General features: G+C 46.8%; 1 protein-coding gene across 1 annotated transcript; it reads right to left on the bottom strand.

The window, feature by feature from the left end:
- Window positions 1–389: 389 nt before the first annotated feature.
- Window positions 390–22,337, bottom strand: ENTPD8 (ectonucleoside triphosphate diphosphohydrolase 8). The gene is made up of 10 exons (XM_077304818.1): window positions 22,191–22,337; window positions 11,891–12,018; window positions 10,283–10,400; window positions 8,472–8,622; window positions 6,227–6,386; window positions 5,481–5,711; window positions 4,462–4,722; window positions 3,104–3,214; window positions 2,290–2,427; window positions 390–1,642 (listed from the first exon to the last, which is right to left on the bottom strand). The coding sequence occupies exons 2-10, from the start codon at window positions 12,014–12,016 to the stop codon at window positions 1,460–1,462; spliced, it is 1,479 nt and encodes a 492-aa protein (XP_077160933.1). The 5' UTR covers window positions 12,017–12,018; window positions 22,191–22,337; the 3' UTR covers window positions 390–1,459.
- Between the last annotated feature and the right edge of the window lie 1,590 nt (window positions 22,338–23,927).

Below are 23,927 nucleotides of genomic sequence, written 5' to 3'. Positions count from 1 at the left end.
TTTGATTATGCTGCAGAATTTATTCCACAGCTACTGTCAGTGTCTACATAGTTCTTCATGGAGTAATAGATGCAATGGAGACCAGTGCCTATTGTCTAAGCAAGCTGCCTTGTTTAATGAGGAAGAATTTTGCAGATTGAATTGGGGGGGGGGGTGTCCCTCCTTAAATTCCAACTCTCCTTAGCTTCCAAGATCTGACAACATTAGACTAACCTAGACCCAACGATGGAGCATTTTCCAACAGGGCCCCCCTAATGCTTCCAGCACCCCCATAAGCAGGGCCTTGAAGGTAACCATCGTTGCTTCTCCAGTATCTGGCTAGCTGCAGATCCCATTTTATTCTCCCTCAGCCAAAGCCATTGTAGTCCAAGGGTACACAAACAGGTGACTTTGATATAAAAGGTCGAGCAGATTTTTAATGTCACGCATTCACACGTGTTGGAGCAAGTTGTGTCTTTTTGAGTGGGAAACCATCAGAATGAAATAACTGCAGACACATATTTGCAAACACTAGAGGGTGCAATTGTCTGAACAGCGTGTGAGTAACCACCTGCATGGTCTGAACATTTTCACCTGTTTAAAGCTGTTCCCATCAATCGTCCCAATATTGTTAACAGCAGCCCTTTAAGGCAGTGGATCTCAACCTTCCTAATGCCTCGACCTTTTAATACCATTCCTCACGTTGTCATGACCCCCAACCATAACATTATGCAAGTGTTCTTTCACAGAAATTAAACCAAAACTGACCAGTGGTGTGAAGATCCATTATTCATGATTGTATATAAATTGTTTCCCCCCCCCAGGGTTTCTCAGTTCAGTTCAGTTCTGCCTCTTGTCCCACTATGCCCATCTTGCTCTTTTCCGCTGCTCCAGACAGACGAACGCTCTATCTCGATCTACCCCGCAAGGCTGTTGTGTGGATGCCCCCCCCCCCAGCCAAGCTGCTTGCTCTGCTGTGACCCCTGTGAAAGAGTTGTTCGACCCCCAAAGGGGTCCTGACCCCCAGGCTGAGAACCACTGCTTTAAGGTCTTCCAGTATCATGATTCCTCACACCCCACGTGGAATGTGTAAGCAGAGGCTGAGAATGTGTAGCTTGCTTTAGGGTACCTGATGAGCCTCAGGTGGAGGTAGGACTTGAAGTGGTGAATACCTGTTTCATGTCCATGACAGCTCAGGGAAATTGGGAAATAATTTGACCTCAGCAGCTCCTGCATATACAAAAAGTGAGCACTAAAGTGGTTCGAGCAACCAAGCTGGTGTCCCTTCGTTAGGCCAGAGTGCTCCTCGAGGGGCTGGCTGTGGAGGTAGGCCCACCCATCATCAAGCCACTGTTTCCCACAAAAGGAGAGTGTCTCTGCTGTTTTGGCTGTGAGTCTGGATCAAGCGAGGTGCCCTCCCCGACTGAACCCTCCACAAACATCCTGAAGTGCTGGGTGCATATTGTCCGAAGGCTTTCAGTCATTTTAGAAAATAGACGAGCAGAAAGACAAGGCACAGCGCCAGCATCAGAACAATGAAGAAGACGGCTGCTATCCAGACTCCCTCCTCGTGTCCTCTCAACGAAATGAGGGATTCAGTGGGGATCATGTTGGTGAGGTTTAGCATATAGCCTAGGGTCCAGCCGATGTCTGAATTGTCTGCCTGCAGGAGGGAAGAACACAGGGCAATTAAAACAGGAAATGACGGTGCCTCCTTTCAGCACTGGGGATCCTAGGACGGTGGCCATGGGGTCCCTTTCCCCAGTACGGTTGTCAGCTCTGGGTTGGGTTGGGAAATGCCTGGAGATTTTGGGGGTGGAGCCAGGAGAGGACAGGATTTGGGGCTGGGAAGGACCTCAGTGGAGTCTAATGCTATGGAGTCCACCCTCCAAAGCAGCCATTTTCTCCAGGGCAACTGATCTCTGTCGCTTGAAGATGAGCTATAATTCCAGGGGATCCCCAGGTCTCATTTGGAGGGCTGGTGTTTCTATTCCCCAGAATAGGGCTGCCAGGTGTGTTTCCCGAGCCTCCAGCAGGATATTGGGGGGGGGGGTATGGTTGCCAGACACGTTGGGACGTGTCTGGAGATTTGGGCAAGAAGGCTGGGCAAGGCAGGGACTGCAGCTGGGTAAAATGCCATAGAGTCTATCATCCTCAGTCAAGCATCCATTTTCTCCAGGGGATCCAATCCCTGGAGATGAGCTGTGATTCCAAGGGGTCTCCAGGCCCCTCTTGGAGGCTGGCATCCCTACCCCAGGGTCTCTGATTTGTTGGTCCTAGAATGGATGGCCCCTCAACCTAGGCGCTCACCTTCATCTGGAAGACAATATTGTCCCAGGTGTTGTTGCTGAAGCCGTAACCTTCCACAAGGAGGGTGAGAATAAAATTGGCATTTGCACAGTAGCTCTTCAGGCGAGACTCCTTCTCACTGGGGTAACTTGACATCAGCTGGGAAAAAAGCAAGGGGCATTTTAAGTGGAAGAAAAGTCAGATTGCTGGCAATTCATAACATCATAGCACTATAGAATCATAGAGTTGTAAGGGATCTCCTGGGTCATCTAGTCCAACCCCCTGCACTAGGCAGGACACTCACAAACTTATTGCTCATTCACTGTAACCTGCCATCTCCCTGAACCTTCACAGAATCAGCCTCTCAGTCAGACAGCTATCCAGCCTCTGTTTAAAAATTTCCAAAGATGGAGGACCCACCACCTCTCAAGGAAGCCTGTTCCACTGAGAAACCACTCTGTCAAGAACTTCTTCCAGATGTTTAGAATCATTTCTTTTGAATTAATTTCATCCCACTGGTTCTAGTCCATCCCTCTGGGGCACGAGGGAATAACTCTGCTCCATTCTCTACATGGCAGCCTTTTAAATACTTGAAGATGGTTATCAGATCCCCTCTCAGTCGTCTCCTCTCCAGGCTAAACAGACCAAGTTCCCCCAACCTTTCCTCATATATTTTCCTTCCACTCCACCATTTCATAGTCCAGGAACCCCATCCTCCTTTCACCTGGTTGCCCTAACCAGATTTTTTTTCCTCCAGAGCTTACAAAAGAGACCACAAGCAAGCAACCATGAGCCAGATTGCATTGCCCACCATGTAAAGTGGGAAAGTACCTACCTCGGCCCAACGTCTGGCACAGAATGTCTGAACCGCAGCTTCTACAGCAGCCAGAGGCTGCCCCTCAGTCAAATTCAGGAAGCTGAAGGTGTAGTAATAAGCAGAGAAAGCCTGGTGGACAAAGAGCAGGGGGTCAATGAGAGCACCCGTGTGGTGTGATGTTTTACAAGGCAAGCAGCAGACAGTCTAGCAGGGAGATCTGAGAATGTAATTCCGGTGAAGATGTTTGCATTGCCCTAAAGTAGTTTTGTTCATTCCAACAAAAGCTTGCAGTGTCTGCCTGCCTTTGTTATATGTAAACTGCCCTGAACCAGAATGGAGGGTAGTACAGAAATATAAGAAATAAAATAATTAATTTAAATTGATAGATAGACAGAACGAACGATCTGGAACCTGAGGTGCTTGAGTAGTGTAGTGGCCAAGTTTGCAGATAACACAAAATTATTTAGGATGGTGTAAAACTTGTGAAGAGAGGATCTCCACAAATGGGGTGAGTGAACAACAATGTGGTAAATGAAGTTCTATGCTGGTAAGCATAAGGTAATGGAACAAAAAATCCCAATTTCAAGTATAGATTATCGGGGGGGGGCGGTCTATGCTTGCTGAGACAGAGAGAAAATATCTTGGAGTCGTAGTGAAAGGCTCAAGGAAAGGGTCAACCCAGCTTGCTGCCGCAATGTGAAAAGGAAGCTCTATGTTAGGTATTATTAGGAAATAAAACAGTTGATATTATAATGCCCCTGTATACGTCTATGGTACAGTCTCAATGGACCTCACAGAGCTAGGAAAAGGACAGAAGAGGAATTGGAAAGGCTGAAAAAGCTGAAACTTTTCAGTTTAGAAAAGAGATGACTGGGGGGTGGCATGATAGAGGTTTATAAAATTATGCATGGAGTGGAAAGAGTTGACAAAGAAAGAAAAATTCCTCCCTTTCCCAAAATACTAGGATTTGACAGCAACCAATGAAGCTGATGGGCAGTAGATTCTGGACAGACAAAATGATATATTTATTAGCCCAATGAGTGATAAATTATGTAACCTGCTGCCAGAGGATGTAGTGATGGCCACAGAAATAAAACAGCTTCAAAGTGGGGATAGATGGATTCATGGAAGATAGGGCTAGTGGCTACTAGCCATGGGAACAGAAGGGAACCTCCACATTCAGAAGCCCTAAATCTCTGAATCTCAGAGACAGGAGGCAACATCGAGGAAAGGTCTTGACCTTTTTGCCCTCTTGTTGGCCCTCCAGGGGAACTGAGTCCCACTGTGTGAGACAAGATGCTGGACTAGATGGACCACTGGTCTGATCCAGCAGGGCTGTTCTTATGTTCTTATCATCAACTATTACCATGTCGTACCAGGAACTTTCCATTGACTTTTGGCTGGTAGGTCCCATTGAATCCACAGGATGTGTAGTTATTGCATGAGAAATTAAAGATCTTCTTGAAGGTTTCCTGGCATCTGTTGGCATCACCTGTGCCATATAGAGTCACATTCCCAGTGGCTTCAGATTCCTGTTGTTTGGCACATGGGCTATTAGAGAAGGATGCCCTTGTGATGTTCTCAGAGTAACCCATAGGATAGCAGGGGTGCTCAAATTGATGCACGGCACTTGAATTCTGGAGACAACAACCAGAGTGAAACGTTAATCCTGTCACTGGGCTATAGAGAGATGTCAGCCCCCAGGTGGGTTCTGGGGACCCCCTAGTTTTACAGCTTATCTCCAGGCAAGAGAGTTCAATGCTAAAAGGCATTGACATCTGTTCCACATAATATATTTCTGGTAAGGGCTCGGAGGAGGAGCGTGTCTCATGGCTTAAGTGCCATTCAGTGTTTAACACCCACTCAGGGTGGCTGTCCTGCCTCTGCCTTCTCCTCCAACCGGTTTGTCTGTCTGTCCAGTGGCCTTCCATCCCCCACTCCTGACTACTCCCTCCTCCTTCCACTTCCCTCTGAGGCTTGGAGGCTGCAGATCCCTGCCACATGAGAGCTGCCCCTGCCAGTGAGTTCCATAACAGCTGCCTGCAGTCTTTCCAGGTCCTGCAGGGAGGGGGAGGTTGTCTGCAGAGTTCTTCAACCCCCCTCCCCAATCTAGCGTCCATTGTATTCCTGAATGCAACGGGCTTGGCCCCTAGTAAGTTCATAATGTTCAATGGACATGATTTGTTTGCAAATGTCCCAGGCTCCATCCCCAGTATTCTAGTACAAGGATCTCATTTTTTAACCTGGGACACTTGAAAGTCACAGTGGGTTGGAGTAACTTTTAAAATGGTTTGCCCAAGGGATATTCCCTTCATTTTCAGTCTGAACCACTGTTCCCGCCCCCTGTGCCATGATCTTTGCTTGGGCAGCGTAGGAGTGTCAATGGAAGACTTACGACAATAATCCGGAGAGCATGCAGGAGTGCCTGGTTCTGTCCGTAGCACAGATAGCTGTGGGTATAGATAGTGTAATCAAACCCATAAAGTCGGAACTCTGCTGCTTCCTCTTTCTCCACGATTGATTCTGCTGGGACAAAACTTATTTGGGTTGATGCCCCTCCGAGATCCAGTGCCCCCCAGGTATTGTCTGAGTAGGGGTGAATCCAGTCCCGATGTTCAAGGGAATACTGAGGAGACACAACAAACGGAAGCGCTTTAACAGTGAAAGGATACAATTCGGAAACTTGACCATTTTTTTTTACCCCAGGACAGAACTTTGTGAAAAATGCTGTCCCCAGATATTATTTACATTTCTTAAAACAAGGTTTATCGACAATGAGAGGCAAGCTTTTAAAGGCCTTGCCAGATCAATGCAAACTAATAAACAGCTGCTTGGCAACCGCCATCTTGAAAACAGAGAGACAGGGCCATCTAAAACTGAACTGCCTCTGAGGCCCTATTGGCTCCCTGAGAGGTGGGCGGGATCCGAGGCTCTATAAATAAGTCAGGGCAGCTCTGGCAGCAGCGAAAAGAGGAGGAGATCTGGCCAAGGGTGAGTTATTTTTTCCCAAGCCCCTCCCAATGAGACACTAAGTGGTTTTCCAACTTTTGGAGCACTGCCCATCCTATCTTTACACAGAATTTTGTGTAAATCCCCATATTAAATGTCAGCCCTGTTACAGTTTGGAAATGCCAGCCACACCTTGGTGAAGGAATCGAGCAGATAGTTGATGGTGATCCAGCCATAAGTACCCTCCTCCTTCCCAGTAAGGATTCTAGCCCCCCGGAAGTTTATGGGATATTCTCGGATAGTCTTCTCAACTTCTGCCAGGATCTGGGCTGCTGCAGTCTTATTCTCTAGGCTGCAGGATCCAAAAGAAAATATTGTAAAAGTGTGAGGATAATTTGAGCTATGGGATTAAGCATAGCCAGCTCTTTAAAAAAACAAATCAAGGATTGTGCTCCAAAGCATTGTTCATTCACTGTCTTAAGCTGGCTAATTGCATTGTTTTTATGTTTTGTAATCGCCTGGGGAGGGAAGGCTGCATGTACACCCTGAGTTCGTCAGATCTTGGAAACTTTGGGTCCTTTTTCAGCATGTGGAGGAATCGTAAAGTGACTTTAAAATTCTGGATAAAAGTACACTATAAATCGCAAATGAGTAGCCATGCCCGGCCTTCTCACAACTCAGGCAGGCAAAAACAGCTCCATCTCTGTTTCTGCTGGGAAATGAGCTGGGAAAAGGGGGGGGGGGTCGTCAAGCAGCCTTCTCCCCATCATACAGGGGTCTGAGCAATTTGTTTTTAAGCCAACCATTTACACAAAATGACTTTTTGGGCTCCACGGACCATGTTCAGCACCTCAGAAATCCACTCAGAAATAGTCCAAAAGAACACAAATCCCAAAAGGGGGGGGGAATGCTGCATTGTTCTGGTGTTTCTCCTTAGCAATGTGCCAGTGTTGATTTTTATTAAAAATGCATCTGTGTTGTGACATTACTGCACAGCAACACAGAAGTGCCTTTTTTTGAAAAAAATCATTTTGGGGCTGGGGGGGGGAAAGAAAGTTTCAGTCCATGAGAGAACTGTTGTGCTGTGATTGGTGGCTTATTTATTTATTTATTTATTTGTTTATCTATCTATTTATTCATTCATTTATTCATTTATTTATTTACCACCACTCCCCCCAAAAAACATCAGAACACAGTAAAACCCCCAATAAAATCTTCCCATCTTAACATTACATCACAAAGACAGCAGTGGTCACAACTGTGATCCCATTCCCCCTTATTCAGCCTGGTGGGCGAGATGACTTTCAGTGAGAGTGGGAGCAGATCTAATATGGCATTGGTATTGGTATTGGAGGGGATCCTCAGTTGGACTACCGGGAGACTGCCCTGGCCTCAACCATACGCCTGGTGGAAGAGCTTCGTCTTGCAGACCCTGTGGAAAGCTGGCAAGTCTGGCAGATCCCTCAGCTCTTCCAGGAGCTCATTCCACCAGGTAGGGGCTAGGACCAAAAAGGCCCTGGCCTGGGTCGAGGCCAGGCGAACATCCCGTGGGCCTGGGACAACCAGCAGATTCATACCCACAGATCGAAGTGCTCTGCAGGGGACATAAGCAACCAAGTGGTCCCACAGGTAAGTGGTTGCTTGCTGTAACTGACCAGCCAAGGAGCAGAGGGAGAAGTTTGTTTTGCTTTCCCTTGCAGCTTCGTCAGGAGGCAAAAAGCCATGATGGGGCAAAGGGAAAACACAGGTGAGGAGGGCTGCAAACACAAGGTTTACCATGCTGCATTTGCAAGCAGGAAACCACTCACATTTTACCCCTCTGTGTGGAAATGGTCTGAAAATAGTTATTCCATGGACACACACACACATAGAGGATCTCAAACTTTCAGTCAGTCAGGCTGCAGGAGAACCTGATGGGTGCAGGACGGTCTGACTGGTGGCAAGCTACCAAAGGGATAGAAAGAAGATGGGGCCCAGGGGTCTCTACAAGCAAATTCAAACACCTCAACACAGCCACTGAAACCCGCAGCTTGAATGCCAGGAAGGGAGAGAGTTGAAGAAGTGAGGCATTTGGGATAGGGCTTATTTCTGGTTTCAGACCTAAGTTGAGGGTAAGACAGCCTAAAAAGGAGCCAGGTTTGCCAGCTCTGGGTTGAGAAATCCCTAGAAATTTTGGGCATGGAGCCGCAACTGAAAACTGGCAGGGAGAACTGAGAGAATAATGAGCTACCTGGAAAAACGGACAGGAGAAAAGGGCTGTAAAATTATTCTGCCCTAAAGCCCAGCCCCTTGAAATGGATACAGTAACAGCAAAATGTTAAGGAGAGGGGGAGAGGAAGGTAAGGGTGGATCAGAGGAACTCACACCTAGGTGGAAACAGAGGAGGGGGGTGTCTGAAATTAACTAGGTACTGTGTACCTCAATGTAGTGTGTGTACCTCAGTAGCCTCATCCCAGCCGTGGCTCCCAAATAAGTGGGTGCTTCCCGCTGCCTCTCTGCCGGAATCACTTTCATGGCCGCATCAAGGCATTCCCTGAGGGAGTCACCTGCCTGTGGTGGATCTTTCGTGAAACTTGAGATCCCGGATGCTGAAAGACAAAGAGCAGGGTCAGGGGATACTGTGTGCCTCGATGATCCTGAACAGAGAGAGAGCACATTAGGCTGCTCACGGCAAATGCCTCCTCACATCTTTGGCACCCTGTCTTCCTTGATCCAAATCATAACAAAGGTTTCATTACATGTCTTGTGGCTTCCCCACATCCTCCTCTGTTGGTTTTGGCATTATCGGCTGCAAGCAAGCACCTGCTTTAGAGGCCATGGGTGCTAATCAAAAGGCCAGCTCCATCATTCATAGAATCATAGAATCATGGAGTTGGAAGGGGCCATACAGGCCATCTAGTCCAACCCCCTGCTCAACGCAAGATCAGCCCTAAGCATCCTAAAGCATCCAAGAAAAGTGTGCATCCAACCTTTGCTTGAAGACTGCCAGTGAGGGGGAGCTCACCACCTCCTTAGGCAGCCTATTCCACTGCTAAGGTCATAAGGTCACACTGGATGTGTAGTGGCCAGAGTGCCAAACCAGGACTGCAGAGATGTGGGTTCATGTCCCACCTACCTCCCCCATCACGAAGCTTATTGGGTGACCCTTTGGCCAGCAGCCATCATTCACTGTCTGCCTAATTTACATCACAAGCTTGTTGTGAGGAGAGACTGGAAGAAGGGAGAACCACAGATGCCTACAGTCCCTGTAGATAAAAATGTTTCTGCTAAAGGTGTACCTTCAGGTGGATAGCCATGTTGGTCTGAAGCAGCACAACAAACTTTGAGTCCAATGGTACGTTTATGACCCACAAAGATTTATTCAAGGCATGAGCTTTCATGTGCTTGCACCCGAAAGCTCACGCCTTGAATAAATCTTTGTGGGTCTGAAATTGGACTCAAATTTTGTTGTCCGTCTGTACCTGCCTTCTTCTTCACATCCTAAAGCAGGGTAGGTGAGTCTATTTAAAAAATATATATTTATTAATATATTAGTTGGTTTCCTTTCCCATTGTGGTTACGCATGACAACAGGACGAGGGCAGGTAAAACCTGTCCCCTCCAGCAAATCAATGGAATGAGGATCTAGAAACTCTGTCAATATTTGAACCCATGGCACAGAGACAGCAATTCCGTACAGACTTATTTTTAGGTATTCAGAAGCCATGTATAGAAACTTACATGTAGATCTGCTGCCACCTCTGTTCTATTTTTGTCTTGTCTTTATGTATGTCTCTTTTCCCCTTAAACTTTATTTAGTTGTTGGATTTTAACGTTTTTTTTCTCTCTCTCTCTTGTTCTCTCCCACCTATGGTTTTGAAAGAAAAAATAACACCTGTCCCCTCACACACCATGCCTTGCTCAAGGCAAGTGGTCTCAAGGCAGCTCACAATATTGTTCTCCATTTTATTCTCACAACAACCCTGGGAGGTAGGTTGGTCTGAAAAAGAATGACTGGCCCAAGACTGGGGACTTGAACCTCCTTGCCCCAGGTCTTAGTCTCTGACCACTCTACGCTACTGAACTTGAACCCAAATCCTTCTGGGCTGGATAGAACTTCATCAGGCCAAAGGGGCTTTTCTGAGTCCACTCCTGTCCCTCTGATCTGACATAGTGACTGCCATGCCTAAACCAAACCTGGGAGCTAGCTCTCTCTGGCCCAGGAATACGACTCTCTCCCACCACCTCTAGCATAAAGAGGGAAACTGACCGTTCGCATGGCAGGAGAAAGTCTGGCTGACCATGCCAGTGTTGTTTTCTTTATCTGCCGGCCACTGGTAGACAAACAGAGCAGTGTGGGATGAGCCTGCATCAAACACCAGTCCGTACTGGAAGGAAGAAATGCAGAAATTCAGTACTGGGAGAAGGAAGAAATTCAGAACAGAAGAAGCTCAAAACAAGTCTGGCTAGATATGGACATACAGTAAAGCAAACCTGGGCTGCCAAGTCAAATCAGAACTCCTCCCAAGCTCTCAGGGAGCTTATTGCTCAGGTTGACTTTAGATGCTTAGAATTATGGGGCAGCACACTGGAGGGTGGGAAGCAGCAGGTGCTTTCTCTCTGCTCCACCCCACACCCCACACGTCTCAGTTACCTGTCTTGCTCCCCACAATCTTTGAGCAAGCTATAACTGCTTTACTTAAAGCACAAAAAACATTTGTTTATTACTTTCTCCCTTTTTTTAAAAAAAGAGGGAAATTTATTTGCATAAGCCAGCCTCAACTTTTCCCCATTGTAAAGGTAAAGGTAAAGGTATCCCCTGTGCAAGCACCGAGTCATGTCTGACCCTTGGGGTGACGCCCTCCAGCGTTTTCATGGCAGACTCAATACGGGGTGGTTTGCCAGTGCCTTCCCCAGTCATTACCGTTTACCCCCCAGCAAGCTGGGTACTTTCCCCATTGAGAACCCCCTAAAACATGCTTCAGGCTTTTAAAAAACCCACAAGTGGCACGATAGTGCAGAATATGGCTGGAAAGCATCATTGTGGACACACCCACCTGGGGCTCCTCCCCTTCCCACCCTTTCAAGGTCTATCATTGGCCATGGGGGGCAGTCAACAGGACCATATATGTTTAATACATTTAAAATATATATATTAAAAAGTCCTCCCACCCATTCTGGGAAGCCCTTCCAGGGCCATCAAAAAACCCCAGGGTTTCGCAGAACCCTGGTTGGAAAAGCCTGGTATAAGCTACGAAGCTCCTGAGGGGTGATGGGCTTGTATCAAAAGTGCCAGCCAACCGAAGCTGGACAGAGCTGGTTTCAGGTGCAAACTAGAAGAACTGGTTTCTCCAGCCCCAGAGCTGGACAGGGAGTTGGAATAGCTAAATATAGCACACAATGGGGAGGGGGGGGTGGGAGGGGGCAGAACCCTGCATCCAGCATTGATTTTAAAAATTAAAACCATTTGCATTACTCTGCATATATTGCAGAACTTCCTTTGATTCTATTTGCAACATGGAAAGACATATGTGGGGGTGGAACATGTTCTCTCTCTCTCTCTCTCTCTCTCTCTCTCTCTCTCTCTCTCTCTCTCTCTCTCTCTCTCTTTTCTGAAATTGCAAACTAAGAATCCTGGAGGATTTTTTATGACAAAAAACATTAATGGGATAACAGGCCTTCCATCTTGGAAAGAAACAGTTTGCAGACATGAGATGAGTATGTTACTTTCCTTGGCTGGAAAAGGACAACAACCCATTTTATTTTTGCCAGCCAATTTGAGGAAGAGGCCAGTCTGAGTTAAAAGCTAGCATCTTGCCACTGAAACATGCTTCTCTTATTCTCTAGGCCTTGTCTCAGAATAGTGGGTTGCACTCACCTTATTTTCTGGGGGCAGCATGGCACCGTGTATACCCACCAAGCTGAGAATCAGGGCTATTAGGGAGACTACACTCAAAACCAGGAGGGCTATAGGGATGTAGGAACCATTCCATTGGATACCCATTTCTAAGAGGAAAAACAGAGAAAACATAAACATTACCATACACATTCAAGGACCAAGGGTCCATCAAGTTCAGCTTTCTGTTTTCAGCAGTGCTCAACTAGATGCCTCTGGGAACATCATGAAGAGGGTGGGATGCATCTAGCCCTCCCCAGTAGTTTGCCAACAACACCTGGTAGTCAGAACACTGTTTCTGAACACAGTGGGTCCATTGTCAGCTCTAATCCTCTCCACAAATTGTATCCAGTTTTGTTTTTTTTAATTGAAGCGAATGGCTATCATTGCCACATCCTGTGGTAAAGAAATACCCTTTTGTGCCTTGCCAAATCAATAGCCTGTGTCATGTGGAGGCAGTATGGGGGTGTTCCACTGTAGACTGTTAAGACCAGGGGTAGTCAAACTGCGGCCCTCCAGATGTCCATGGACTACAATTCCCATGAGTCCCCTGCCAGCATTCGCCCACTTCATCCCACTCTGCATCCCAGGATTGTTGTAAGACAAAGCGTACACTGACCTAAAATTCTTTGCAGAAAGGCAGGAGAAAAATGCATTAAAATATGACCTTCAATTCCCAAGGTTCTTTTCAACTTTATCTGAGAACTATGTATGTTTGGCCTATTATGCACGGCCACTGAAACGGCAGCATGGAGAATGCGGAGAAGGAAGAAGCGAAGCAAACTGCTTACGCATGGGAAGGAACGCAATGGTGGTAAAACCCAGAGTATCCGATTATGCATGCGGCTACTCTGGAGCCACTTCTGGTTGCACCCTGGTCCCGGGAAGCTCCACTTTCTTCCACATCTCACTAATACAGCTTTTTCAGCGACATATGTTGACTTTGCGCCCGGTTGCCGCCTGCAGCGTGCATAATTGGTGATTATAGCCACCACCATTCCACTTCGAATGCGGACCTTCCACTCTGTGCAAAATGGGCCATTGAAGAACTGTTTTTTATACCCCACTTTTCACTGTCTGAAGGAGTCCCAAAGCAGCTTACAAACACCTTTCCTTTCCTAGCCCCACATCTGAGACCCTGTGAGGTAGGTGGGGCTGAGAGGGCTCTGACAGAACAGCTCTAAGAGAACTGTGACGGGCCCAAGGTCACCCAGCCGGCTTCATTTGGAGGCGTGGGGGATCAAACCTGCTTCTCCAGATTAGAGGTCACCACTCTTAATCACTACACTGCTCTGGCTTTCTGACTGTTGTTCTCTGGGTATTGTTCATTGCCTCCAACCATTCTATGTGCCAGAAGCAATTATGCAGGTAACTCAGGACTGATGTGTGCCTCAGAAACCTTGTCACCCTTCACCACATGGGACAGACAAGGCACGGGGTTTCACCCAGTTGAGTTTCAATAGAATTTGATTTTTAAATTATCCAGTTTCTCATGAGGCAGGTTTCTTAGGCTAGTCATTCTGAGATGGCATGCTATGGGAATGTCAACAACTGAACCATAACCAGAGTTACGCCCTTCTAAATTGGGCTTCACAGGCTGTATTACCTTAGGATGGCACTGTACATTGTTAAAGCCTCCTATAAAATCAAGACACCCATTTGTAGAACAGCATGTCCATTGTATCTCTGCATGAGTCACTGCATGGACCAGCACGCCCACTTCTCTGTCAGCCTCTGCTAGGTCTCTATATTAAGTTATGTGGGCATTACTTCCAGAGAAGGTTGTATCTCTGCATGAGTCACTGCATGGACCAGCACGCCTCCTTCTCTTTCAACCTCTGCTAGATCTCTATATTAAGTTACGTGGACATTACTTCCAGAGAAGGTTGTATCTCTGCATGAGTCAACCAAGAGTCAGACTCAGACTATTGACCTATTACGGAAACAAAATAACAGCACCTTTCATTTTAACTCAGAATACTAAAAAAAGCGTTCCAAGCTGGAAATGCTCTTGTAGCCTTCCCTGTCATCCCACAAGCTACTGACAGAGACGGGAATGCCTCTGAGGTTTGCAAAGGAGTGTTAGCCTGTATCTCTTGGGAGCTGTGCCAGGTTTGCTGACAAGGCTCAGGTAGGAATGTGTGTGGTGCATGTTTGTTCATTACACCAAGGTAAACACAAGGTAAATGCAGTGGGCAGTGCTAGCGATGTCTTAAGGAAATGATTTCATCCTCCTTTTGTGGTTTTCTTTGCCTTCCGTGTTTGCTGCTGACAGGGAAGTCATGTCCAATGAGCAGAGTCTGTCCGTTGGCCCATCCCACTGAGTTCTGTGTGGTCCAACAAGCAGCAGCTACCCAGGCACAGAAAGGACTTCCCTGTCACCTGCTATTTCCTTTAACCGGAGATGAACTTGAGACCTTTCTCATATGCCTCTGAGTCATAACCCATGCCTTCAATAAACAAGTTCAACACCCATCAGTATGTGGGTAAGTGTTTCATATGTAAATCCCCAAACATATTCAGCGGTCATCATACAGTCCATATATCTTAGTACTGTCTCCTCTGATAGGCAGCTGCAGTTCTCCAGGGACTCTGGCAGAGATAGGTTTTTCCCTGCCCTGTTGTACAAGATGTACTCATGACCTGCCTTATAGTGAATCGCACTCTTGGTCCATCAGGGTCACTATAGTCGAGACTGGCAGCGGCTCCCCTGGCTTCAGGTAGAGGTCCTTCACATCAGGGGTAGTCAACCTGTGGTCCTTCAGATGTTCATGGGCTACCATTCCCATGAGCCACTGCCAGCAAACGCTCATGTGGCTCATGAGAATGGTAGTCCATGAACAGCTGGAGGACCACAGGTTGACTACCCCTGCTTCACATCACTGATGGGTGTGGTGATTGAACTTGAACCTCCTGCCTATCAAGCAGATGTGCAGGCACATCCCTTGATCCTTTAACTGGAGAAACTGGGGAGCAAATCTGGCATCTTCTGCATGTCAGACACGTGCTCCATCACTGTACGTCATCCAACAGTACGTCATCCAACATCCAATGAAAGCAGGTAAGCCCTGCTGGATCTAACATCCTTGCCATTGCATATCAGAACTGGCTGTACTATGGTAGATTCATTCAAATGAGTAGCCGTGTTGGTCTGAAGTAGCAGAATAAAATCAGAGTCCAGTAGCACCTTTAAGACCAACAAAGATTTATTCAAGGCGTGAGCTTTTGAGTGCGAGCAGTCTTCCTCAGACTATGAACTACCTACAAGTCTGAGGAAGAGTGCTTGCACTCAAAAGCTCACGCCTTGAATAAATCTTTGTTGGTCTTAAAGGTGCTACTGGACTCTGATTTTATTCAGGTAGATGCAGCAACTCATGTTCAGTTTGCTACAATAATTTGCACAAAACCTTTGGGGTACCTTACAGGGTGGCAGGCATACACTGGGGCAGAAGCTTCCGTGGATTCAAATCCCATTTCCTCTGATGCATGAAGTGTTACCCTCACTTGACTGTTGTACGTACACAATCACAGGCACAGAGAAAAACAAATGGTAAAAGAAAGGGGCCAAGGGACAAATAAACACAAGATAAGCACATTGATATAGTCATAATCTGTGCCGGCAGAACACTATACCTCATTTTGCCATGCCAAATTAACATCTGTAATGGGAGTGAAATCTTTTGTTTTCATTAATACCATTCATGGAAGCGAGGGAATAGGTTTCTGCGATCTGACCAGCTGTGTAGCTTCCCTTTCCCCATCTGGCCACGCCAAATCCTATGACTTTTATGTGGATGTAAATTGCTTTTCCTTGAAGGGATTTCTTTTATGAGTATTTGTGCACGGGGTTGCAGCCTTGCTTTTTAAAATCTGCATCACATTTTGCCTTTTGACTCCCTACGCTTACTAAAATAGCCACCTAACATAAGTTGAAGTGAAACAAAACACGTGGTGGGTTAGAAAGCAATTTGTGATCACTTCACACGATGACCCTTTTGTCCTTGAGGACCCCTTTCCTGTATTCAGGGCAAACAAAATTAAAACCGTTTCCACATACCACCTAATTTAGCCCTATACTCCCCATTTTAAGAATTTAAGTAAATTTGCCTGTTTCCCCACTGAGTTGTCAAATCCAGGCTGGGAAACTCCTTGAGATTTGGGGATGGAGTTTGAGGAGGACCTCAGTAGGGTACAACGCCCCAGAATCTACCCTCCAAAACACCCGTCTTCTCCCCAGGAACTGATCTCAAGAGTCTGGAGCTGTAATTCCAGGGGATCCCCAGGTCCCAGAGCAAGAGGCTGGCATCTCTAATCCCCAATCCTATGGTAAGATCCTTGGCAACAATGTAACTAGATCTTCTTCAACAAAGATTTTGCTTCTTCTCCCTATAATTATGGTTTCAAACTGGTAACTTCCCTCTTTGGTTTCACAATGAACCATATGCTCTTTTGCTTAACAGCTTCCTACTAGCTAACAGTAGCCATGACATCCCAAAAGAGATATGTTCTTGGAGAGGTGGTGGAGTCTTTAATTACAGCTTTCCCTGTGCAGCCACAATGACCGTTCATTCATTTTCACTCATTTCCCATTGTGCAGTGATGGGAACAAGAATGGAAGAGAAAATGCAAAGAGAAAGGCTGTAACCAGCACTCCTCTCCCCATAAAGGATCCATTCAGGAAGGCTTGCTGGATGTGAAAAAAGAAGTCGAAACTGCTTTAAAACAGCTATTAAGATGCAAAAGGCCTTTTTTGAGGTGGGGAGGCTTATAAATCTGCATAGGTGCCTAGACAATTCTATACCAGCCTTTTGCAACCTTTGGACCGTAGAGGAGCCTTGACATAGAGGAGCCTTTTGCAACCTTTTGGCTGTAGAGGAGCCACTGAAATAGTTTTCAGGAGTCAAGGAGCCCTGAGACTGGACTGGAAGTGATGTCGGCTCGCCATGCCTCCCTGCCACACCAGAGAAGGACTGGGGGGAGAGAAAGGAGGTGGCTTGAGGCAGGATTAGACATACAGGCTTCACAACCCCTTTCCCTGATGCAGTAGCCATGTGAGAATGCTACCCCCAGGTCAATGGAAGTGGCCAGTTCGCTGCTTTCACAGCAATGCCAGGAATAGCTTGCGGCCAAGTCCATTAAGACAGGATATAGGGGAAAGGCCAGGGAGTCCCTAGGGAGCTCTTACGGAGCCCCATCCTACACAAATACAAACATACAAGATTCCCTCTGCAGCTTCAGAAAACTTACTTTTCAAGTTTTCCTATAATCAAGGAGAGCCATATGGCTTGTGTGTGTGTGTGTGTGTGTGTGTGTGTGTGTGTTATTGCGGTGATTCTCCCCAGTAGTCATCAGTCCTCCTTAGAATACCAGAAAAGGCTGTAAGGTTCTATTAAAGTAGCCAATGAAGCACTAGGTGGAACTTTGAGGCTACGTGGAGTTTGGCAGACAGACAGGGAGACCCACCAAAGAAGGCTCTGCAGAGGAAGGCAATGGCAAACCACCTCCCTTGCCTTATTGGGTCACTATAAGTTGTCCATGCCTCGCCAGCACTTTACACACAGACAAGTGGAGACTTCTACCACCTCCTGCCTTCTTTGTATAGCACAGAACTTGTTGCAATCTATTGTTGAATGATCCCTTGTAGTATTTATCAAGTACATATAGAACTGATCTGTAACAAACTCCAGGAATCACTCCCCTGTACAACAAGGGCTGTGAGTTTTGGGGGCAAACAGCCTTGGTTACATTCCAAAGAGCCACTGGCCAAAACGGAGGGCAGTCAAGGATTTTCCTGCCACACCTGCTTGACTTGGGGAAATGGTGTGGGCGGGAGGGCTGAAGCCCTTGCTCTTGAGCCAAATCAGGCATTTAAGAATGTTAACTCACAGATGGTGCATATGACAGCAAGTTGGGTCAAGGGAACCTATTTGTCAACCCTATCGTCTAGTTTTGTTCTTAGTCCTTAGGAATAAGAAGGTTGAGAGACCCACAGAGCTGTGAGGGTCCAGTTTTCCCAGCTTCCAGGACCCTTTGAAACTGTTTTTGCTCACTGTGGAACACAGCTAGGACTAAAAGGGCAGGAGGGAAGCAAATAGCATTTTTGTATTCAGACTAGCTAACAAGCACTCTGCTTATGCTCATCCTTGGGCAATCGTTACCAGGTGTGTCTGAAATGCATAGCCATTCATGGGTCATCTCTTGACTATTCAGCTTTTTTGACCTTGGCCCCGAATGCTCTGCCAAAAGACATCAGAGCCCTGTGGAACCTTAACCGGTCCCACAGGGCCTGTCAGACAGAGCCATGGGTTGAGGCCAGATAGAACAGCAGAAGGGCTGGCCTTCCTGAAGGGGGCTGAAATGATGTAAATAACGTTTTAAATATCTTGCTGGTTTTTAAAGATTTGATGGTTTATATTATTTCTTGCCCTGAGCTACCAGGAAGGGCAGGATACAAGTTGTTGAGGGCTGGTTCTCACTGAGAACTGTACTTTAGACTAGCCTTTCTCAACTTTTTTATGGTTGCGAAACCCCTGAAACATTCTTCAGGTTTCAAGAAACCCCAGAAGTGGTACGATCATGCAGAATATAGTTGGGAAGCATAGCTGTGCACATTCCCACCTGGGGCCCTTTCCCTTCCCACCCCCTCCAGGCCCATCATTGGCCATTTTGGGAGGGGTAGGTGGGTCAACATGATCATGTATGTTCATATCACCCAAGAAATGTTCAATAAATTTAAAAACTATATAAAAATTAACTAACTCCCACCCATTTGGGAAACCCTTCCAGGACCATCAAGAAAGCCTGCTTTAGACCCATAAAAAGGTAAAGGTATCCCCTGTGCAAGCACCGGGTCATGTCTGACCCTTGGGGTGACGCTGTCCAGCGTTTTCATAGCAGACTCAATACAGGGTGGCCTTGCCAGTGCCTTCCCCAGTCATAACCATTTTACCCCCCAGCAGCAAGCTTGGTACTCATTTTACCCACCTCGGAAGGATGGAAGGCTGAGTCAACCTTGAGCCGGCTGCTAGGATTGAACTCCCAGCCTCATGGGCAGAGCTTTCAGACTGCATGTCTGCTGCCTTACCACTCTGCTCCACAAGAGGCTCTTTTAGACACATACCTTGTTTATTAAAACAGTAATTAAGAATTTTAAAAAAATAAAATTCAGTTAAAACAGATGTCACAAATCTGGTTTGATTTCATTCTGATTTTGTAGCATAACAGCTTTCAATAACTTGTTTAATTCCTGTCAGTGATGTTTGGTAGTTTGTAGTTTCCTACTGGCACCTGTGCATCCACTGGTGGGTGAGAAGACACCTTGGCAGCAGAGGTCTTCAGCCCAGAGATGCAGGCCATTCAGACAAGCAATCTACAGTGCAACCCTAGGAAAACCTTCCTGGGAGTGAGAGCAATTGGGTATACCTGCGATTTTTCTCCTAAATGCCTAAAGAAAAGAGCACAGCTCATTGACTGGCTGAGATACTTTAAAGGCTTGGTTCCCCTTTTAATGAAGCTGAATATTAAGGTAAATGATTAGACTAACTTTCAAAAGGTTCTTTGTATTTCACTTTCACCGCATTTCGCTCAGAAGAAAAGCTCCTCAGGAAAGATCTGGTGATTCTCTCTCTTGCTGGGACTCAGAGCTAGGAAATTTGTGGCGGGGTTTTGCAAGTTAGTTCTGAAACTGCAGAGGAAAATAAACTCCCCCCCAAACCAAAGCAAAAAACTCTACAAGTAGCATCTATTTATTGCTGCAGAAATATACTGGCTCTTTTCCTTGTCAAATATATTCACAAGCTTACAATAAAGGTGGTGGGGGGGGGATGACCCAGTCTCACACCCAGCCAAACATGCAGTTCTTAATACTGTTAAAAGAACAAAAGAAAGCCAGCTCTCTAAGAATGCTTATGGTTACCAGGATAGAGACCTAACACCATCCCCAACGGCCAAAGAACACATCCTCTATTGCAGGGGTAGTCAACCTGTGGTCCTTCAGATGTCCATGGACTCCAATTCCCATGAGCCCCTGCCAGCGTTAGCTGGCAGGGGCTCATGGGGATTGTAGTCCATGGACATCTGGAGGACCACAGGTTGACTACCCCTGCTCTATTGTAATCCCACAGAGATACGATGGTGTTGAAAATTGCTGGCGAGTCACAGCCCACTGATGGAAACCCCTTAGAGATTCAGCCTGCCTGTGTAGTGATTCTGAACATCTTTGATGGTTTCCCATCCAGACACTAACCAGGACCAAGAGATCTACCCTTCTTCCCATGAAATTGGTGGCCATGACAGTCACTAACAAGAGTCGGCAGGCTGTCACAGCAGAGTGGTTAAGAGGAAGAACTATCAACTGGAAAAAACTTGGTTCAGATCTTCCCTCTACTGAGAACTTGCTTAGAATGGCCTCTGGACCCTTGGCTTTCTCTCCCCTCCGTCCATATTACTGACCTATTTTACAGGATTGTTGTAAAGTGCACCAAGGTAATATGAAGTTCTTTTAACACATAACTGAATACATAGGTTGTGTTTGGTGCCCACAGCCCGTCTCGGACGGAAGACAGTTACATGCAAATTGTAGCTTCTCCTCAATTCCTCCACATGTGGTGTTTAACTTGAATCAAGACCATAGCCCATGGGGAGAAGGGGCTTCAGCCTTATACCTGACATCATTTTTTTGACCTCCAACCATCAGTGTGTGGGTGGGGGGAGGGGTTGGCCTGTCAAGGCAACCCACAGATATCCTACGGAATGTGTGGATTTCTCTGAAGAGCACCCTCCGAAACTTCCTCCTGTTGGGAGATGGGGCAAAAGGGAAGACTGGAACCCCTTCTCCGCTCACAGCACAGCCCTCGTCTGAATTTGACACCTACACATGCAGGGATGTAGAGAACCTGCAACTGATGTTGAACAAAGTTTGAGTCCAGTGGCAGCTTTAAGACTCAGACTTTGTTCTGCTGCTTCAGACCCACTTGGCTTCACACCAGAATCTATGCGTAATCGATGTGGGACTGGGTTCCACTTGACGCAGGGAAGGAACACCCAAAACCTAATGGACTTAGTTACTTCATAAGTCAGCCTGAAGGGAGGGCATGAAAATGCCCACACAGATTTTTCAAAATTCAGAATTAAATCGGTAATCTCTCAACAGCAAATAGTTTTCAATTTTCTTTTTTCAAAATGTTGACACTATGAATCTTATTCATTAATTTTGAAGGCAATGACACAAAACTATTCACTAGCTACGCTCCAGTGTTTATTTTTTAAAATCCCAAATCTGATGGCATCCAAACCAGGGAAAACAACAACCGTCCAATCAGGAAAATAAATCTCATTTGTACAACCAGATTGGTGTCCATTCCACCTTCCACACATCTGTTCCATCAGCAAATGGCATGTCAGTTTTGCATTGAAGGTAAAGGTAAAGGTATCCCCTGTGCAAGCACCAAGTCATGTCTGACCCTTGGGGTGACGCCCTCCAGCGTTTTCATGGCAGACTCAATTCGGAGTGGTTTGCCAGTGCCTTCCCCAGTCATTACCGTTTATCCCCCAGCAAGCTGGGTACTCATTTTACCGATCTTGGAAGGATGGAACGCTGAGTCAACCTTGAGCCGGCTGCTGGGATCGAACTCCCAGCCTCATGGGCAAAGCTTTCAGATGGCTGCCTTACCACTCTGCGCCACAAGAGGATATCTAAAAGGCTGTAAGGTCAGTCTCCTAAAGCAGGGCAATTATGTTGCCAAAGCATCCCTCACCTTTCCCCACCTTCCTAATTACATCCGACAGGCCAAGAGGTTCTTTGCTAAATCACCAATCAAGGCATAGAATGAATCTGAGGTAACCTGAATGCTGTAGGACCTCATTGCAGCCACAAAAATTCAGGGGAACACCTCTGCTGAGCTGCTGTTCTTTCAGCCTCCCTCTCCTTTGTGTTCTGAGGATAATCGGGCTGACCGACCTTCCAAGGGTGTCGCAAAGATTAACAAAACAATACATACCAAGAGCCTCAAACAATGAAACAAAAAATCGCTACAGACAAAAAGTATGACGGTTATCTCTGTCAACCACTTTCTCCTCAGCCAGGATTGCAACATTTTGGAAACCAGCCAAAGGCATGTCCTTCTAATAACTAGCCCCTTGGGGGAACCCCCCCCCCCATGCTTGGCACTCTGGGGGGCAATCTACAGCACAGACCCAAACAAGACAGAGTCCCCTCCCCCCAAATCTTCCTCTGTTTCCCTGCCATGAGCAGGGAGAGGATCAACGGACATCTGCCACTTACCTCTAGAAGGCAAAGCAGGGTGGGACACTTGGGCACTGCAGCCCCACAGGGGAGAATCAACACCCTTGTCACCACCCAACAGTGCCCTTGGTGGCGTGCGGCTGTGCAAAGGTTGCCTGCTTGTCAAAGTTTGCTCAGTTAACCAAGCCCCCACCTCCTCCCTCCCCACTCGTCACTACAACTGGAATCCTCTCCTTCCTCCCCCCTTCCCGGCCACGGAGAGCACACCCCCTGCGGCATATCCTGCCCACAGGTTTGTTTGCAGGCTGGACTGGAGCCCAGCAACTTCTTGAACGCGGCACATCAAGTCGCCACAGTTTGACACGGAAGAAATTAAACAACAGTTTCCTTGATGGGTTCACACAGAGGATCAAGGACACCGTGTTTACGTTGCCTTCTCCTGTTTCAAACTGCTGCAGGTGAAGCAGCACCTGTGGAAGGCGGAGGGAGAGAAGCCTAAAAGCCCAGCAAAGTCACACTCCTGGCTGTGCTAGTGTGTGCCACTCACCTGAAGGCTTTCTGTCCTGGCCTGGCTCCTCCACAGTCTATTCATGACAGGATGGTTATTCTTGGAGACAAGAATGGCAAAGGGACTGAAAGCCTGTGTACAAAAAAAAAAAAAAATCAATATAATCTATCTGAGGACAACCAGGATTTCTTTACCACCACCAGCATGCATGGCACAGCAATAGAAGCCAAAACAAGGTCCCAATATCCTCCTTTCCCTTCTCCTCACAACAGATATCCTGTGAGGTAGGTGGGGATGAGAAAGCTCTAACAGAACTGCTGTATGAGAACAGCTTTAAGAGAACTGTAGCTAACCCCAGGTCACCCACCGGCTTTGGCTCCTTCCATCTCTGGTCCTTGTTCATCTCTGCTTCCCCGGCAGAGGGAGGGAGTTGGGGGAAACAACCTGCCAGCTGCAGAACGTCTGGCTGAGTTTCTGCATCTTGTCTGCCGGCATTAAAATATGGGCATGGTCAAGGACATCAGCCAAAGGGCTTTATTTATTTGATTTATTTGATTTTTATACCACCCTCCCAGCAGACCGGCTCAGGTGTACAATGTTATATTAAAAATACATCAGCAAAATAAGAATTTCCATTTACAATTAATTTAAAATGGTTAACACAAAGAGGCTTAAAAAATCGGCAGCAGCAACTTATATTCACAGCATTCTGTAAATGTTCTCCCAAAGGTCAGGCTATGGTCTGGGGCTTCTTGCCGAGATAAAGAAGCAGATAAGCTCCCACAGCGTGAGACCTACAAGGGCCCGTCCAGTAATAAAGACCAGCCCAGGATGTATTTGTTGGTTTTGATTGTTTAAATTTTAATGTTTAATTTGGATTGCCCGGGAAGTTTCTGTAAGATGCTTTAAGTTTCCCTGGGCAGAAAAGCAGCATTGAAATGCCAAAATAAATAAACCGTGTTTGCTTCACGTTGGGATGCCCACTGGAAATACTGGTCTGGTCTGAATCCAATAGTCTTCCAGATTTTCAGCTTTCTGTCTCCTGCTGGGACCATCTAGAGCAGGGGTAGTCAAACTGCGGCCCGCCAGATGTCCATGGACTACAATTCCTAGAAGCCCCTGCCAGCATTTGCTGGCAGGCGCTTCTGGGAATTGTAGTCCATGGACATCTGGAGGGCCGCAGTTTGACTACCCCTGATCTAGAGTGATGTAGCACTTAGAAAGTTTGGCTGGGGCTATTGGAGAGGGGTCACATCCCCTCCCAGCCT

The sequence above is a fragment of the Paroedura picta genome, chromosome 12 (assembly GCF_049243985.1).
Source record: "Paroedura picta isolate Pp20150507F chromosome 12, Ppicta_v3.0, whole genome shotgun sequence".
Lineage (NCBI taxonomy): Eukaryota > Metazoa > Chordata > Lepidosauria > Squamata > Gekkonidae > Paroedura > Paroedura picta.
The sequence above is the reverse complement of the archived record's forward strand: the minus strand, read 5'-3'. Positions and strand labels throughout refer to the sequence as shown.